This window comes from Leptonotus elevatus, chromosome 15 (assembly GCF_054856555.1).
Source record: "Leptonotus elevatus isolate MCC_2025b chromosome 15, RoL_Lele_1.0, whole genome shotgun sequence".
In the NCBI taxonomy this organism is placed as follows: Eukaryota; Metazoa; Chordata; class Actinopteri; order Syngnathiformes; family Syngnathidae; genus Leptonotus; species Leptonotus elevatus.
In genome coordinates, this window is record NC_141253.1 from 14,342,533 (window position 1) to 14,362,283 (window position 19,751).

General features: G+C 41.5%; 1 protein-coding gene across 6 annotated transcripts; it reads right to left on the reverse strand.

Moving 5' to 3' along the window:
* Positions 1–14,233: 14,233 nt before the first annotated feature.
* On the reverse strand, positions 14,234–17,999 carry LOC147162090 (uncharacterized). 6 transcript variants are annotated; one of them, XM_086096875.1, is made up of 4 exons: positions 17,422–17,485; positions 17,251–17,298; positions 17,110–17,143; positions 14,234–16,606 (listed from the first exon to the last, which is right to left on the reverse strand). In XM_086096875.1, the coding sequence occupies exons 3-4, from the start codon at positions 17,126–17,128 to the stop codon at positions 15,387–15,389; spliced, it is 1,239 nt and encodes a 412-aa protein (XP_085953001.1). In that variant the 5' UTR covers positions 17,129–17,143; positions 17,251–17,298; positions 17,422–17,485; the 3' UTR covers positions 14,234–15,386. The 6 variants fall into 6 exon arrangements, with proteins under 6 accessions (XP_085953001.1, XP_085953002.1, XP_085952999.1 ...); XM_086096876.1 differs by lacking the exon at positions 17,110–17,143 and having other exon boundaries at positions 14,234–14,880; positions 15,842–16,606; positions 17,251–17,999; XM_086096873.1 differs by lacking the exon at positions 17,110–17,143 and having other exon boundaries at positions 17,422–17,988.
* Between the last annotated feature and the right edge of the window lie 1,752 nt (positions 18,000–19,751).

Below are 19,751 nucleotides of genomic sequence, written 5' to 3' on the forward strand. Positions count from 1 at the left end.
AGAAAAACTGTCAATTTGTAAGTTACCTCTTTCAATTGTATTTCAAATTGTGTTAATTTGTGATTTCATGTTATTTTAATAGTAATTTTATTTGTTCTGTGTATTTGTACTTTGCCCTGTAAAGCACTTTTTGACTCTGTGCAAGTCCTCTCTAAATAAAAATCACTTTGTTGTAAACTGAGTTTTTGAGTGATGGAGTATTCAAGTAATGAAAAACGAATAAACTTAGTCAGTAGGCCTACCAGCAACATGAAAACAGTAAACGAGATTGTTTACCTTTTGTAGCTAATCTTCAGTTTCTTATAAGTTATATGATTGACAAGACACTTATTTTATACATTCGAGATGCTAAAATTAGCAACATTACTCTTGCTTTTTATAGATGCAACTAGTTTCAACTTTGTATCTAGTGCTGTAAATGCTCATGGTACGAAATTTTAACTGAACTAATACAACTACTACTTTCGTTTATTGTACAGTATCATCACTACCAATACTGTTTGTGGCAGCAATAATTGCATGACATGACTGCAATGTTTATTGTACAGTTTTACTACTACTACTAATGTGGTTATAGTATTTTGACTGACATGTCTTTTATAGTCCAGTATTATCAATATTACTACTACTATGACAACAGTTTGTGGTTATAGTATTGTTACTGACAACTCCAACTTAAATTTATTATACAGTAATATTACCAGCAACTAGCCAGGCACAATATTGCCTTCTTAAGAACGGGGGAGAAGCCACACCAACGCCGGAGCCAACCTGGGAAGCTGCTCGTAAACAGCACAGGACTGGCAGTTGCATGTTGACCTAGGAAGACAGCTCACATTTCCAGAAAACATCACAGTGACCACACTCAGGCCAGACATTGTCCTGGTGTCAGAAACATAGAGACAAGTTCCAGCCAACAGTTAGTATCTCTATTGGGTTGTGCCCATAAAATAATATATTGTAGCTGGTTGGCTATATAATAGTGCATAAAATTTGGTGCCTCTAGACCTCCTTTGGATTTATTTTTCTGAAGAGTAGATAGACTAATCTTTGCTTTTTTTTTTTTCCAGTAAAATTTTGTAACGGCTGAGTCCAACAACTGGAACCAGTTAGCCGTAGGTTTAAATGGAATCATTGAGAAAAAATAGTTTATTTTGGGTAAAACTTTCATTTTAATAGTGGCTATTCGTCCTATTAGAGAAATAGGAAGATTATTCCAGCGCTCCAAGTCACTATAAATGCTATCCAGAAGTGGAGTGAAATTTAAATGAACTAAATCAGTTAATTTAGGTGAGATTTTTATGCCTAAGTATTTTAAATTACCTATAGGAAATGAGTAGTATGGGTCCTGGCTTGCAGGGTTCCATGAATTTTCTGTAATAGGTAGAAGTGTTGATTTTGTCCAGTTAATAGAATAGTCTGATAACTGTGAGAATTTAGTTATTAAGTTAAATACTTCCCCTAATGAAATAGCAGGCTTTTCTAAATAAAGTAAAATATCATCGGCATATAGATTAATTTTATGTTCTGTTACCCCAGAGTGAATTCCTTGAATCATTCTTTCCTGGCGTATGGCTAATGCAAGCGGTTCAATAAATATTGCAAATAATAAAGGCGACAGTGGGCATCCCTGTCTTGTGCCTCTCTGTAGAGTAAAACTCTTAGATATAATCCCATTAGTAGTAACAGTAGCTTTAGGAGAATCATATAATACTGACACCCAGTGAATAAATGACTTCCCAAAGCCAAATTTATTTAAAACAGCAAAGAGGAAGGACCAGTTAACTTTATCAAAAGCTTTTTCTGCATCCAATGATATAATAACTGCCTTTTTATCATGCCGCTGTGACATACTAATAAGGTTAAAGAGCCTTCTAATATTATTAGTAGAGTGACGCTCTTTAATAAAGCCTGTTTGGTCGCTATGAATGATTGTCGGGATTACTGTTTCTAATCTAGATGTAAAAGCCTTAGTGATAATTTTAATATCAGTGTTAATTAGTGAAATCGGACGGTAACTTGATGGAAGGGTGGGGTCTTTTTCTGGCTTTAATAAAAGTTTAATTGCTGCTGTATTCATGTGTGGGCGTATGTGACCATTAGTTTTAATTTCTGTTACTACTCTTAAGAATAGTGGAGCAAGCATTGACCAGAAGTGCTTTAGAAATATAGCCGGATAACCATCAGGGCCGGGTGCTTTGCCATTTGGCATACTATCTAGAGCACTGTACAACTCGTTTATAGTAAGTGGTGCATCTAACATATCTTTATATTCAGTAGTTACCTGAGGTATACTTAAGCTACTGAGGAATGCCTCAATATGCTCTGGGTTAGGTTTATTAGTTTCTGAGTATAAATTGTGATAATAATTATAAAAAATTTGATTAATTTCTTCTGGTGATTGTGTACATTCACCAGTTGTACCTTTAATAGCCGTTATAAGCGATTTTTCCCGATTACGTTGAAGTTGGTTTGCAAGAAATTTACCTGATTTGTTATTATATTCAAAGTTGTTGTATCTCAATTGTTGTATTATAAACTCTGTCTTTTTAGTTAACATATCGTCTAACTGTATTTTTGTATTTTGTAAGTCAGTCCATATTTGGTTATTTGGGTTTATTGCGTACTCATCCGTCAGTTGTTTAATTTTATCTTCCAAGTCTTTTTCTAATTTTTGATCCTGTTTCTTTTTATAAGATGAATATGATATAATTTTACCTCTAATTACTGCTTTCCCGGTTTCCCAGAGAAGAGCTGGAGATAGGTCTGGAGAGTCATTTATTTCCAAAAAGTCCGCCCATTCTTTTCTTATAATTTTGTCAAATTCTGCGTCGTTTAGTAGTGAGATGTTAAAACGCCATGTAGGTGGTGGTTTAAAGGTATAATCAACTTGTAGGGAAAGGGAGACTGGTGCATGGTCGCTAATAATAATAGGATGTATTTTTGTAACGGTTTTATCAGCAATAGAATTATTTGTAAGAAAAAAATCAATTCTTGAAAAGGACCGGTGCACAGCGGAAAAGAAGGTAAATTCCTTCTTATTTGGGTTTTTAAGTCTCCAGCTGTCGACGAGGCCAAAGTCATCCATATATTCCCCTATTACTTTTGTGGATTGTGATCGACTTATACATGTTGTTTTATTAGAACGATCTATTAATGGATTTAAGGTTGTGTTAAAGTCTCCTCCAATAATAATAGTAGAGTTCGCTGCTAATTCAAACAGTTTAGAGAAAAATTCATGGAAAAAGGCCGGATCATCATTATTAGGGGCATATAAATTACCGAATGTATATATTTTATTAAATATAGTCACCTGAATAATAATGTATCGGCCCTCTGGGTCTGTTATTGTATTATTTAGAGTAAAGAGTAAATTATTATGTATGAGTATACAGACTCCCCTTTGTCTACTGTTATAAGGGGCAGAGTACGCTTGGCTAAAATTTTTATCAATAAGTAATTTTTCTTCAGATTTTTGTAGGTGGGTTTCTTGTAGGAGGCAAATAGAGATACTAACTGTTGGCTGGAACTAGAACAGAAGGATTGTAATAACCTCAGACTCCTAGATTTACTCTTTATTACAACATCGATTAAGCGCCATAACTGCTTTAAAAATCCAATGATTTCCGCCACCCTGACTGCCTGGTGGAAGGCACTAGAAATGACAAAAGCCAAAGTGGAGCCCAGCGGGCTTTCTCCCCTATGGCATAACCCCGACTTTCAAATTAACAACCAATCGTTTTATTTGAATGTGTGGGAGCAGAAAGGAATTACACATCTCCACCATCTCTTCTCAGATAATATGTTTATATCATATACATCCTTGCTCCAAAAATATAAAATAAAAAACGGAAACTTTTTACATTATTTGCAAGTTAAAAGTATGATAAAGAAACAAATTCCAACACTCCAGGGTACGCTCCAACCGCCTGTTTTAGCTAAAGATATTACCAAGCTTTCTCCAACAACAACAAAAAAACTCTCAAAAATATATAAGTTACTTTCATATACTGATAAAACGTCTTTACCCATCTCAAAATGGGAAACAGACTTGTCTATAGCTCCGGAATCTGTCTTTTGGATTCAAGTTTGTGAAAATGTTTTTAAAATGACAAAACACACAAATTTACAACTTATCCAATATAAAATTATTCACAGAACATACATTACTCAATATATGATGAAGAAAATGGGACTCTCAGACTCCGACATTTGTCTCCAGTGTTTACAAAACACTACAGACACTTATTTTCATGCTTTATGGTTATGTACTCCGGTTATGTGTTTCTGGACTAAAGTCTTAGAAAAACTTTCCGCTGTCTTGGACTGTAGGATACCGTTCTCTCCAAACTTGTGTTTGCTAGGTGACTTAACAACAATTGACTTACCACATAAACAATTTCAATCTATACTTGTAGCCCTTACTATCGCAAAAAAAACAATTCTTGTTAACTGGAAAAATAAACAAACTTTGAATATCGACCAATGGTCTAACCTCCTCATAAATCATATTTTAATGGAAAAAATATCTGCCTCAAATAAAAACCAAATGTCAAAATTTAAAGAAACATGGTCTACGTATATAGAATTTTTTAACCTAAACTTGGATTTTAATTCTGCCTGTTAGCGAGAGCCACAGCAGCGTTATAACTGGCATTGATGTTTCTGTATTAGGCAATTTGTAACTAATGGTTGTGTTTCCATAGTCAGGAACCCGGCTGCTGCCAGCGGGATCGAGCGGATTCACCTCCGATGGGCACCAGGGGTTGATATTCGGATTCACGGCATGCCAGTGGGTTAATTCTGTGGGTGCTGTCCCCCCTGGCGGGGAGTGGGCGGGTCTGCCCCTCTGTTGGCTGCTGGGTGGCGGCTGCGTCTTGGCCGTTCCCTGGGTCTCTTGGGGGGTGCTGCGTTGCGGGGCTTTCCCTGGTGTCGGGGGCGGCGCCGTTCCGGCGCGGTCCGTCGCTCTGGGCCCGGCGACGCGGTTCGGGGCCTGTGGGCCGCCGGGGTGCCCGGTGGTTCCCTCTCCCCTCCCCCTTCCTCCCCCTTGCTGCCTCTCCCTCCTCGCCTCTCCCCGCCCGTCCTCCGCCTCCCTGTCCCCTCTCCCTCGTCGCCCTTCCTCCTCCTCTCCCCCTCTCCTTGCGTCCCTGCCGCTGCCCCCTGCCCTTCTTGTCGTCCCCTTCCCTCCTCCCTTCCCCTTCCCCGGTACGCCTTCCTTCCCCTCCCCTGGGCCGGGGGCTCCATCCATGGCCCGGGTCTCGGTGCTATGGGGGCCGGCGGGGGTGGCTGGGGTTTGGTGTCGTGCCCGCCCCGCTCCGGTGGGCGTCCTGACACCTCGGGCGGGACCCAGTATCCGGGGGGCGAGCCCTATCGCCCCGCCGGACGGGTCCCATATGCCCGCCGGGGTCCTGGTGGGGTGGGTGGGGGCTTGGTGGGCCGGTGCGCCTCCTGCCCCCGCCCGGTTGGGGGGGGCCCCGCTGGTCACACCTCTTAACTCACTACACTAGGTTTGCACAATACACTTTTATAGACATATAGGGCACATAACACACTTTGGGGGGTGGGGTAGGGTGGAAACACCGTCTTCACCCTACAACTCCCCTCCAATTTTAATACACCACACAACTTGTGGGTGGGGGGGGGGGGGCTTGGGGGCTTGTGGGGGTGCCATCGGTTGGGGGCCGCAGTATAGAGCAGTGCTGCGGTCCCCTGTCCGTGTCGCCACCCGCCCCCCCCCCCCCCGCCCTATCTATTTTTTTTTAATGCACCACATACACTCAGCAACATGCTTGGGTGGCGGGTGGATCGGAGCGTGGGAATATCATTTCCATCGGCTCCGGTTCACCTGCTCCTAATTTTAATGCACCACACACACACACTTGTATATACACTGGGTGGGGTCACATTCACGGTTTAGGGGTAGAGTTCGCCAGTCCGCGAGCTGGCGGACTCAGTAACAGGGGTTAATTTTCACAAAGAACGCTGGGGTGACGACCGGGGCCTTCCCCCGCTGGGCCTGGGGTTCGGGGGTGTCGGCCGCCCTCCGGTGCCCCCATCTCCCCCTTCTGCCCCCGGTGTTCCGTCCTTCCACACGGCGGGGGGTGGGGTGGGCGCGGCTGCCCTCTCCGCTCCGCTGTCCGGCCCCTCTTCGGCGCCGGTGCCTGGGTGCGGGTGGTCCCCGGGGGCTGGGGGTCGGGGGTTGGGGGGCTGCCGGTTGGTTGGGGTGGGGTCGGGGGGGGGGCGGCTTTGTTGGGGGGGGCGGTGGTGGGGGTTGCGGGGTGGGGGGGTGCTGGGGGTGGGGGGTGTCTGGGGGATTGGGGGCATGGGGGCGGCGGGGGCTGGGTTGGGGTGGGTGGCGGGGGGTGGATGGGGGGCGGGGGGTGGTGGGGGGGCGGGGGTTGGGGGCCGGTGGGGTGCCTGGTGGGCCTGCAGTGCCCCGTCCTGCTGCGTTGGGCCGGGGGCGCGGGCCGTGTTGGGGCGGGGGGCGCTCCTGCTCCTGGGTTTGCTCTCCGGCCGGTGGCCCTGGTGGGGCCCGGGGGTCGTCCTTTGGCGCTGCCGCGGCCTGGGGGGCCCTGAGGTGTTGCGCTTGCTCTGTTCCGGCGGGGGTCGACGGCTCCCCTCTTTGGTGGAGATTTTCATGCATGCCAGATCCACCACACCAGCATCTACCGAAACTCAGACACAATCTGTTTCCTCCTCAGGTTATTGAATCGGTGGAGGCTGGTGTCTCGGATCTCACGCGGCTTCGTCTGTCCTTCCTTCCTTTTCTCGGTCTCTCCGTTGGTCTCTTGAGGCCTCCCTGACTTTGTTTTTTGGATTTGTTGGGGTCTGGATGTTTCTTGGGCTGGGGAGGAGTTCTGGTGGGGGGTGTCTGGTCGGTGCTGGATTTCACCTTCCTTGGTTTTCTTCGGTCCCCTCGGGTCTCCTGGTGTTCGATTTAGGTGAACGGTATAAGATTTTTTTTTTCTAATAGGTTTTCTGGTGAGCTAACAAACACACGCACGCACGCATGCACACACACATACTCACCCACACACACACAAAAAAAAAAAAAAAAAAAAGGTATGTATGTATGTATGTATATATGTATATATGTATGTATATATGTGTATATATATATATATATATATTTAAAAAAAAAAAAAAAAAAAGAGCAATGATGATGACATTTCCGAATGAACAATACTGAGCTCTAAAAAAAAAAAAAAAAAAAAAAAAAAAAAAAAAAAAAAAAAAAAAAAAAAAAAAAAAAAAAAAAAAAAAGAAACATAGAGACAAGTAATCTTGCTGTAGTTGATTGTCCCTTGGAAAGACCGGATGGAGGAGGTGAATGCCGATGTAGAGGGTGGAGGACCTGGTGCAATCCTATTGAGATGGGATGCAGATGATTTGCTGGCAAGTCACTCATCAGAGCCCTCAAGAGCCTTGGAGTGAAGGGACTGCACATTAGGAAGGCCATCAGGAACATCATGGATGCTGCTGAAAAGGCGTCAAGATGGCTCTGGATCAAACGGGGTAATCCATGGCTCACACAAGCTACTCAGACAGACTGATCAACCCTGGCTGGGTCACCTTGGAGAGGGTGTATGATGCTGTGGGACCCGAAACACCCGAGAAGTCACTGAGGATGTGTCTGAGTTGCACTACAAGTAATATTACTATTATTACTACTACTACTACTAATAATAATAATGAATACTACTAGTACTGCCATAGATCACAAAACTTCAGGTAACCTAGAGTAATTCAAAATGTATAATCATGGCAGCGTTTCAGTGAACATAAGCAAAGGGCAGCACATTTTTTTGGTTGGTTGCATTCTGAACATGCAAATAATATACACCACATACACACAGAAAAACAAAAAACAAAAGGATATTAGTGCTACATGTGCAGTCAGAACAACATGGAAAGAATACAATTTTGAATAAGAATAAGAATTTGAACTTATTTTCCTATGTAAGACTAAAGTTTCGAACTTCAAGTTTCTGAGGAGAGCAGTGACTCTGGAGAATGGAGAGCGAGAAGGGGAGTTAGAGGAGCGAGACGAGCAAGTCGGACATCCGGGCATTTATGACGTCACCAACCACAGTAACGCGTCACCATATTGAAAAGGGGGCATAACACAAGCAGTTGCTTGTGGAAACTGTTGAGGGTCTTCTGCCCAGATTTAGTTATAGCTGTTTTGATTTAGTTAGAACTGTTTAGATTTAGTCATAACTGTTTTAATTTCCTCAGTAGAGCTGGGTGAGTGTTTAAATGATGTTTGGGGGGGGGGGGGGTCGCTCCTCTATTTTCACAACAATGGGCCATTTGTCTGGGGTTGAAGCCAATGTGTTAATATGATTTCTTTGTAAGTCTTATCTTATGCTAGGTGACGTCAGGTCTGAGACCTACTATATTTCCACATCAAAAGGCCATCTGTCAATGTGTATTGAATGCTGTAAATGTCTGTCTTGGCTGGGGGGAGAAGGGGGGCTGGAGGCTTGGGGAAAAGGGAGTGTTGTAATACTGCTTTTTCAAGATAGTATAAGAATACTATGAGTCCGCTGTAACGACACACTTGCGAGGAGCTGCAGCTGTGCTTCTGTAAAAATCATCACTTCTTTCTAGGTGTGAAAGTCAACATGGAGAACCACCTAGATTATGTATTCTCCATCTTCCCAAAGAAAGAAAATAAATAAAGTCCTGGTTCTGGGTGTAAATTGGCATTATATAAGAGAGCATCATGGAGATCTCAAACAGGTACATGATTACTATATCATGCATGACAGGATACAGGATCTCAAAGTAATTTTATTTTATTTCTTAATGCATTACAGTTCCTGGCAGATGTCAACCCTTGAAGTGCCGACAAAGAGCATCTCTCAAAGCCTGCACGTCTTCAACTCTAAATGGAATAGAACCTTGGTTTCTACCTGCCAGGAAAGTAGAGATATCAACGAAAATTTCCTCCAGAAGGATACATATCGAACGTGTTATATAAAATAGATGTGTGTTCTGAAACGTACACTGCCAATTCGATGTGTGCAGAGTTTGAAAGATGAAGCGCTGGGATGTACTTTATCGAATTGCGATAAGATTGTGTGAGTTTGTGCCATTTTGAGCAACATTGGGCCCCAGCATTGTGTATGATGAACAGTAAATTGAGATCATCTTACAAATCATTGTGATGTATTCATCATATTTGATTTTGGTTATTACAGGTTAACCACTGTAACCGCACAGCATTTTTTCTTAATATTTTTATTAGTTTCTTAGTCAAAATCTCATTTAATCTGTAGATTTTTAACTGTTCTCTTTTCTGCTGATGTACCGAGGGACTCGAAAGGCGCTTCTGTTACGATCTGTCACGGAGCGGAGTTGAGTCTGTCGGAGTGTGGAGTGGAGGAACCCAAAATGCAGGGAGGCAGGAGAACCACGGCAGGAGTGCGGGTGAGACTGACGAACTTTATTTTACAGAAAACACTAACCGGGGTACTGGTTAGTATGAAATAAACAAGGAACTGAAAAGATACCAAATCAAAATAACAGACAGAAAACCCTGCGGCGACCGTGACAAGCGGCAATGATCCCACGCCGACTGATCACCACCCGGGAACTAAATACACCCACACTAATGAGGTAACTAGACACACCTGGGGTCAGGCACAAGTGGCTGAGGGCCCGGATTGGTCAACCCGAGGAAGGGCAGGACCCCACTCAGGACCAATCGAGACCCCCAACCAAAACCAGAGCCCCAAACATGAAAGCTTCCGATTCAAATTTATTTTTATAGTTTGGAATCTGTCTTTTGATTGTTGCAGCAGATGTGCTGATTTCTGATTTGTTTGTTTTTTTTGTTTTGTTTTTAATTTACATGAATAAAGTCTTATGACAGTAAATGAGACCTCATTTGTTTTATTAGCTATTTCTTTCCTCCTATTATTTGCAATGGAACATAAAACACGATATAAAGTAAGTATACATTTTATTGCACAAAGATGAGGTAGAACACAAATAAATTTAAAAAAAACTGTGCAAACACCATAAACAATATTTACATGATATGTAAGCAAAAAAATGCAGACAAGCTCACTTTGTTTCACGGCAGTCTCGACAACACCATTTTCTTGCTTTTGGCAGCCTTTTAAGTTTTCAAACACACTAGGTGAAACCAGTGGTCCCATGAGTCACATCCCACCATAGGCCCTTCTTCTGAGGTGGTTTTACACACGCAATAAAGTGTCTGGCAGTGACTCCTGATAATTATAAGTCATGCTGACCGAGTTTTTATGAAAAAAGATGCAAAACACAGCTGAAATGTATTAATTTCGGGCAACGTTTGTCTAGCGATGTTTAATTGTGCGTGCCCCCCTTTTCAAAATGGCCGACACGTTGCTACGCGAGATGACGTCATCGTGACATCACGCCGACTGCGAGAATGCACGGCAGACCAACTGATTGTGTTATGCCCCCTTTTCAATATGGCGACGCGTTACTGTGGTTGGTGACGTCATAAATGCACGGATGCCTAATGGAAGAGGAACATTAGTTTTACCGGGGATTTTTGCCACGGCAAAAGTGGATGGGAAGGATCGTAGTCTTTATGAAACTGAGGGGAACATCTTCATCATAGTTGCGAGGCTGATTACAACTTGTGTCATGACATTTCAATTGAAGCTAGGCTAGCACGCAGCATGCTCTGTGATCATGTCTACAAGATCTATCAAATAAAGGCATTCGTTTTGCTTGAGTTTTCTGCATTCTATGACCTTGGCTTTTGTTTACTGTGAGCGAGACTACGTAAATACAAACAGAGAGACCAACTTACCGACCGCAGGTGTAGTGGAGAGCGACCTGGCGAAATGGGGCGAGTCTCGTAGTATGACGTCATCCAAAGATAACATAACAATGATGTTTTATGTAAATTATGTTGCTGAATTCTTGTTTTGAAAGGCAACAAAACTACTTTCACAAACTATTTAAAAAAAATACATCAATAAATAAATAAATGGACAAAGGGGCACTTTGGGCATTAGTGCCAAGAAGGCATGTGCCCCGGCACCCAGACACTACACACTCGCAGCCTCGCACCCATCGTTGGTCAGGTTGACGGCATTCCAACGGAGGGAAGACAACAGTGGTGAGATAAACTTCTTTAAAGGGGGAAGTGAATGACTGGAGGTAATTGCGTGTTAGGAAATACAAACCCTGTGAATACTAGTCAATGGCAGGTAAATGAGGGACGGCGGAGTTTGATCAATTCCGTAGAGAAAGGACGGGGGAGTCCTGTGTACACTTAAATTCCGTGTAAAATTGCCGCTTTAAAACGCTTAATGTGAATGTGAATAAATGGAGATAAAATACCACCAGGTATTTATCTCATATAAAACAGTGGGATATAAACAGCAGACTGTTGTGGATGCACAGGCAAGAATTCTGCACCTGAAAAGGTTGAAGGGAGAATTACCACAACAGAAAATTTGAGTTGCTGTCCTACTGATAAGTAACCAGTTGGTGTTGACAACTGGACCAAATTCTCTAAAAATGGGGAAAGGCAGTAGTAAAAATAAAGCCTAGGGATACACTGCAATGTAAAGATTGGAAGTTCATTGAAAAACAGGCTGCTGATAAAAATCCAATATTTAGACACATGGATAACTGAACATGCCTTTAATGGTCAATTGAATATACAAAAAATAGCCAAGTTGCAAGAATCTATTATAAAAAAAAGACAAAGAACAACCCTAAAAAGATGAAGAAAAATGGTTTTGAGGAAACAGAATACAGTATGAGAGTAGCCCTAAACAGAGAAGATGGAGACAAGAAACGAAAAGAGAATGTAGACAAAACAAGAAAGGAAAAGATAAGAGTAGAGAAGGAAAAAAAACAACTAATGTTCCAAAGAAAGGAGGATGAGGAAACAGGACCAGTGTCAAGGAGAGGAGAGAGAGTTGTTGAAGAAGGGGAAGGTGCAACTGCCACCACAGAATGACCAGATCAGATGGAACTGACTTGAAATGGTCAAAAAGACTGGGAGGACTGCTATCTCCTGCACCGACTACTCCACAAATAACTAATATGTCCCCTGACCAAGAAGACTTGTATCCAATAATTCAGGTAGCCAACCCAAACACCCGAGATGTTGCCGACCCGACTATTTTAGTCTACCGGACCTGGACTATGGATGACGTCAAAAAAGCTGCAGAAGGACTTACACCCCATAAAGCAGACATAAATCAGTTTGTTGAGGAAATGGAAAATTTAAGGCAAGGATATAATTTAAATGGTGTAGAAGTCCAACAAGTGTGGATAGCAGTCATGGGTCCAGATTTGCATAATATTAGAGGACCATGGAATCCAAGTGGAGTGCTCTGCACGTCAACCAACGTTTAAGCTGTTCCACACGGTGTTCGTATATTGAACCATGTTGAAATGTTCACGCCTGGGACGTCCTCTTCTTCCAAAATGACGCGTAAATTGGTGTGGCTATTCTGTTTGGAATTGCGGACTTGTGCATGGGTGTCATTTGAGTTCAACCCACGGTCGTTCGCTCAACCAATGAGGTAGAGCTTTAGCCCGCCCAAATCCTCCAGAGCCCGCCCTCTTCTTCTACGAGTACAAATCACGGTGCTCTACAAGTACGAATCAGTTTTGCACCTTTTGTAGCGAGATAAATGGGGCAAAACTCACGTCACTGGACAGCAGCAGAAAACCCACTTGTGACTCCTAGTGGCGACTTCTTTGACTACAAGTTGTCATTTCTACAGGTACAAATCACAACTTTTACAGATACAAATTTATAGTTTTTGTACAGGTACAAAAAAATTTTGTACAGGTACAAAAATTTTTTTGTACAGATACAAATCAAGACTTTTACAGGTACAAATTTGTTTTACACATACACATTTTTTTTTTACAGGTACAAATTTATTTTACAGATACAAATTTTTTTTTTACAGGCACACATTTTTTTTACAGATACAAATCACGACTTTTACAGATACAAATTTAGACTTTTTTCTACAGGTACAAATTTTTTGCACAAGTTAGTTTTGCACCAAATTTACCTCCATATCAACGGCTTTCACGGGTGTGCATGGGATAATTAATGGGCTCACAAAACCCCCTGGTGGTCGAAATTAAAACTGTAATTTGAACTACTTTGCCTTTTTGCTGTCTTGCAACTGTGTTGGTTTAGGAACAATTACACATGCTTTAGTTGCAATCTGTATTTTTATTTCTTTACTTGTAGTTGAGTAATATTTGTTTTGTGGATTATTAATTTGGTGTTTTTGTTTTTAAACGTTTGTTAAAAAAAAAAAAGTAAAACGTTTGACTGTGTGTTACACTCATGCAGTTAATCAGGTTATTAAAATTGTGTGGGTAATGTCATGTTATGAAAATTTGTAATCCTGTAGGAAATATAATAGCAAATAATGAGGCATTGTGCATCAAAACTGAGGTAATAGTGGTGATAGTGTTTTGATCGATGAATGGTTAACTCTGATTGTTGTTGTATGCCATTAGTACACAAGTACTTCACCTTGCAATGCAAATTACATGAATTTTCAAAGTAACGTGCACCCTTCCATACTTGTAGGCTATATTGTGTGGAATATTAGTTGCCAAACCGGGGACAACCTTTATTTTTTTAGCAGCCTCCATGCAAAAAAACGGCCACGCAACTTTTGCAGAAGCATTGCGCTTTATATGCTGTGCGAAACTGCAAATGTCGGCGCACTTATGTGGTTCGTAACACTCTCCGTTTTTTTCTTTGCTACCGCTGGCACTGTTGTCTTTCGTTGGACCCATGGCAAAGAAAATTGTCGTGGGAAAAAATCCAAATGCACTCGCGAATGTACAGAGCACCTGCGGGAATGTTCACGCTCTGACTTGAAATGAACAGCGCCTCTTCTGGACTACCGTGTTGTGTGCATTTGGCATCTCGGCTACCCATTTCAAAGTACGTTCGGATTTTCTTGGGTGTTCAGGCTCGAGTATTAGGTCGAACTCTGAGGCATTTTTTAATCAGATTTTTTTGGTCGAAGTCGATTTACGAGTTCAGAGACGTTCAAAATCCGAGGTTCTACTTGTACCACCCAAACAAAAAGAAAGTATTACTATTAGATATTTAACGACTGTAAAACTTTTTTCCTGTGTAAATCACTTTGCTTGATTTTATAATTGGATTGTGTACCTTGTCTTGTAATGATGTGTAAACAAATACAATTCTTTACAAACCACAAGGCAAAGCAAGTTTATTTATATAGAACATTTCATACACAAGGCAACTCTATGTGCTTTACACAGGCAAGGACACACTTACAAGCATCAACAAACAATATTTAACAACATTCAGAAGCAATGCAGAGAAAACTAAAGTAGTGCTAAACACATGAACAGCAAACTTTAAAAACATTTAGAGTAAACAAAAGAAAAAAATATGGTTTAAAAAAGTTTAAAATACTTTAGTCAAAGGTGTAGGAGATTTTAACTTGGATTTAAAAGCATTTACACTGTGGGCTGACTTCACTTGTGTTTTTAGCACAACAGCTAAATGCAGCTTCACCACGTTTACTTTGAACTCTAGGTTCCACTAATTGACTCAAGTCTGCAGATCTCAGGGTCCTATTGGGTTTATATCCAATCAGCATTTCTTTCATGTATTCAGGACCCAAACCATTCAGTGATTTATTGCCCAGTAGCAGAATTATGAAATCTATTCTACAGCTGACTGGGAGCCAGTGTAAAGGCTTTAAGGACGGGAGTGATATGTTGTGAACTTGTCATCTCTTTGTTTTGGTCAGGACCCGAGCTCCAGCGCTATGAATGAGCTGCAACTGTCTGATGCTCTTTTGGGAGAGTTCCGTTAGAAGACCGGTGCAATAATAGAGTCTGTTGGAAATAAAAGCATGGATAAGCTTCTCTTGGTCTGCTTGGTGAATGCAGTCCTTCAGTCTGGATGTTTTTTTTTCAGCTGGCAAAACGCTGTTTTAGTGATTAATTTGATATGATTGCTGAAAGTCAGGTCTGAATCTGAGTCAGCGCCCCAAGATTTCAAACTTGGTCTGGTTTCTAAAGACAATGATTCAAGGTGCTCCAACAGCATTCCTCTTATCTTTATTACCAAAAACAACTGCCTCTGTTTTTGTTTTGGTTAAGCTGAAGACAATTTTGGTTCATCCAATTGCTAATTTGCTCTAGACAGTGACACAATACATTAATTGAACTGCTGTTATTTGGCAGGTTGATGGAACATTTTGAATACAAATACAACAAAAGAAATAGGGTAAGTAAAGTCAAGACATATATTACAATTCAGTATTACAAGTTCACAGATCGGTAACTCATTTAGCAATAGATGTAATTTCTACACCATCTTTGAAATATAAATTAATAAATTACATCATGTCAAGCTTAATTGATTCCCTGCTATTCTCACCAGCACACTTGTGCTTCTTAGCATTGTCCTTTCTCGAGAATCTTTGACCACAAATTGTGCAGGCAAAAGGTTTCTCACCAGTGTGGGTTCTTGTGTGTTTTTTTAAGCTTCCATTCTGAGAGAAACCCTGGCCACAAACTGAGCAGGCAAAAGGTTTCTCACCAGTGTGGGTTTTTGTGTGTTGTTGTAACTTTCCCTTCTCAGAGAAACTTTGACCACAAACTGAGCAGGCAAAAGGTTTCTCACCAGTGTGGGTTCTTGTGTGTCTTTTTAAGTGTGCATTCACAGCAAATATTTTACCACAAACTGAGCAGGCAAAAGGTTTCTCACCAGTGTGGGTTCTTGTGTGTATTTTTAAGTGTACATTCACAGCAAATATTTTACCACAAACTGAGCAGGAAAAAGGCTTCTCACCAGTGTGAGTTCTTGTGTGTTGTTTTAAGTTTCCCTTCAGAGAGAAACTCTGGCCACAAACGGAGCAAGAAAAAGGCTTCTCTCCAGTGTGGGTTCTTGTGTGTCTTTTTAAGGTTTCCTTCTGAGCAAAATTTTGACCACAAACTGAGCAGGCAAAAGGTTTGTCACCAGTGTGGGTTCTTGTGTGTGTTCTTAAGCTTTCATTCCCAGCAAATGTTTTACCACAAACTGAGCATGCAAAAGTTTTCCTCCTAGTGTGGGTTCTTGTGTGTTGTTTTAAGTTTCCCTTATGAGAGAAACTTCGGCCACAAACTGAGCAGGCAAAATGTTTGTCACCAGTGTGGCCAATCATATGTGTTTTCAATGTATTCTTGTCACCAAAAGTTTGGTGTTGACTGTGTTCATCGTCATCAGTGTGAGCGGAGTGTAGAGAGTCATCACCATCTGATATTGGAGCTAACCAGGTGTCTTCTTGTGATCCTCCACGGTGGTCACCTGCTGTTATTTGTTGTCTTGAGCTGCTGCTTGGAGGCTCCGCCCCTTTGCTCTCTTCATATTGACATTCATCCTCAGTTTTCAAATGGACACCAGTCACAGGCAACTCTGTGAAATCCTCCTCTTTGATGTAAGGTGGCAGCTGCTCCTCTTTTTTTATGTTGGGAGGCTGCAGCTGCTCTTCATGAAAAGGCTCTAAGTCAGTCTCCTCTTTAACGCCAGGAAACTCCGGCTCCTGCCATTCAGAACAAATATATTTTTCACCGATGTCTGCGGGACAGAAGACACACATGGTTTGTTAAAGTCAGTCTGTTGTGACCAGGGTTGGGAGGGTTACTTTTAAAATGTATTCCATGAGTTACATGTTACCTACTAAAACATATTGTTAGTAACGTAGTCCAAGTACCAGAATATTAAAGTAATGTAACTTGATTACTCCAATACCAAGTATGCTCATGAAGACAAAATAAAAATCACTACAATATATATTACTATAAAGTGCGTCCCTGCTACTTGTGGGTGATAGGGACCCGGGCAGCCTATAAATAACTAAATAAATAAATATGATATATTGGATGGATGGATGATGGATGGATGGATGGATGGATGGATGGATAGATTGAATGGAGAAGCAGACAAGAATTACAACGTGCTCTGGCAAGTTTAATGTCCAAAGTATGGAAGATATGTTTATTATGAACAATGGAATGGAAAGTGTCGCCGTGTACAAAGATTGTCAACCGCGACTACGGCAGATGTCCAGATGTACATACACGCTTGATGAGCCAGCATGGATCCGGTGTGCAACTGCACGGACAGACAGGATTTCTTCCAATTAATTATTATTATTAATAATAATAATAATAATAATAAACTGCCGAGTGAAGCGCAGCCAGGTATTGAGTCATTCTAACCTGTTGACCGGAACGCTTCCAGGGTTAGCGCATAACCCCCATTCTGACCTGAGAAATGTACCAAAGCGACTGAGAAAACTGTAAACGTAACGTCAGAAAGTGGCCTGATAAAGATTCCTTTCAAAATACAGACATATTGTGGAAAAGCTTTGATTAAAAAAAGTGACAAACCTGCTCTGTTCAACACAACTCGAGGCTGCTTGCAAACAACGTCCAGCAGTTGACGTTGTCGCTCGTTCTGCTCTTGTGCTCCACAAAGCTCCTTTTCGTACATGACGTTTGTTCTTGTACACGTTTTCACACGCTATTCACGACACTGAACGCTCACACTTGACGTCTGCTGTGAGCCAACTTGTCCATAACAAACGCGTCTTCTTTTTTTATGGCTAACAAGCTAAGGTAAGCTAAACTAAGTTAAGCAAAGATAAACAAGGCCGAGAAATTTCGACGAGCACTGTCTGAGACGAATGTAACCGGACACGAAATGTAGCAATTATGTTTGACTTCAATAAAGTAGTGACGGATGTTTAAGTTCGTTCAGTACAAATTCAGGATGATTTTTTTAGTGAAGCAGCCTGGAATGGTCTTCTTCTGTCACGTCAAATCTACGGCAACACCATTTGGACAATCTCGTGTCACGAAAACAATAATCAAAATTAACACGTTTAATGTGCAAGACGCAAAATAATAACAAACAAATCTTAAAACGGCATTTCGACGAAAAATATATATTTGTTTTAATCCTGTACATTGTTGTTGTACACTCTTGAGTCGACATCTTCTGACAACATTGTGCATCAGTGCAGGTATCACGTTCATCTCTCTACATCCGGTGATGTGCTACAGAATCAGAGTTTGGAAAATAAATATTTTTCAATTGATATATACTTAAAAATTATTGAGGGGTTTACCAAAAAAATAGAAACTTGTTTCTGTATTGATGGATGGCATATTTTTTTAATGTATTTGCAGAGTGAGTCATACTAAATGTAACTAGACTGAACGAACGACATACTTGCCAACTTTGGTTGTAGAAAATAGTGATTCCCCCCAATCAGCATGTCGATCGGCCCACTTGCTTTGGTTGGGGGTGGGGAGAGAGGATGTTGTTCGACTGACATCCAGCCATTATTATTTGCGACTCATCGCCGTGGGAAGGGCACAGCAGCCGGTGACATGTGCCGATTAATATTTATCGACTGGCGCGAATGGCCACTGGCCGGAAAATGGACTGGGCTGTGCATCTGGGAAACTCATGAAATTCCTGATGGCCAGTCCTCTCCAAGTGTCAGGTGTATGGTCATCTCTTTCATTATTTAGCTATGCTATGCATAAACCAGTATAGTGCTGCCTGTTGCAGTCCCCTTTAGTGCTGGAGCTATCGAATATTTTGGTATTTTAATATCATACAGAAAATTCTATTGAATAAATATTTGGAAAAAAAATAAAATACTTTTGCTTGGTGAAAGAACAATCATGGATACAGAAGACATTAAAAACATATTTGAATTTAATTATTTTCTTCTCCAGAAACATTAGTGAGATTTTAGACAACTCTCTCCCCGTACATTTTGGAATGACCTTCCGTTAAATACATTGCAACCTCCCTCTATATCCACTTTTAAAACCTCTCTTAAAACACATTTGTTCTTTGACTCAGCATCAGACTTACCATTGTTTTTTGTGTTTTATGGTGCCTGCTGTATTCTCCTCACCTGTGTTGCCTGAAGGAGACATAGAAAACAGGCTGGATAGGGGTCCCAGAGGACCAGGGTTGAGTACCACTGATGTGTACAGTATTTTGTATGCAGCGATGGCTGTTCTAAAGTGATTTATAAATGAAGTTGAGTAGTTTTTGTGATGTCAGAACCACAGTTGTGTTTTGCGGACTACAACTACACAATTGAGTAAGCCCGGCTTGTTAAACTGATTACTAGGAACGGCTACTGCAAATGTGTGTAGTCAGTTACGTCGATTAAACTGCCTTTACTTTGAAAAGTAATCGGATGGCTCTCGCTTCAGCCACGACCTCATGCTCACCCACCCATCGTCATTGACTGGCCAAAGCCTGTCTAACCTTGTTAGTGTCTACAGGATCCATGGTCGTATTATTCTGTTATGATCCGGCATGAGCCAGTAAAAAAAGGGATCCCAAAAACGTAGACAAGAGAGAAATGACTCAAAAGAGATTTATTACAAAAACAGAGTAAGGCAAAGTACAACAAAAGTCGCCGGCAACAAAGAGCCAAGAAAACAGAAATCAACAGAAAGTGCTTGCAAAAGGCAAGAGGACAAAGTACGGAATGGAAAATGCTTGCAACAAAAACTATAAACGGCCAATGAACCTTATGCACGGCAGCTCATGACGCATTCCTGAAAAATATGGAGGCGTACAAGCTTCTGGTTTCCTTTTATTCTAAGCTACCAGGAGACCAGGAGAAAATAACCTCGTGTTAACATAGACTTTTGTAATCGGTTTGATTCAATAGCTCAGAGCTGGT

Coding starts and splice junctions, on each gene's coding strand:
- LOC147162090 (XM_086096871.1), bottom strand. CDS start 17,524: ATGTACGAAAAGGAGCTTTGTGGAGCACAAGAGCAGAACGAGCGACAA. Junction 16,607..17,250: donor GGAAGCGTTCCGGTCAACAG/GTTAGAATGACT, acceptor TCTGTCCCGCAG/ACATCGGTGAAAAATATATT.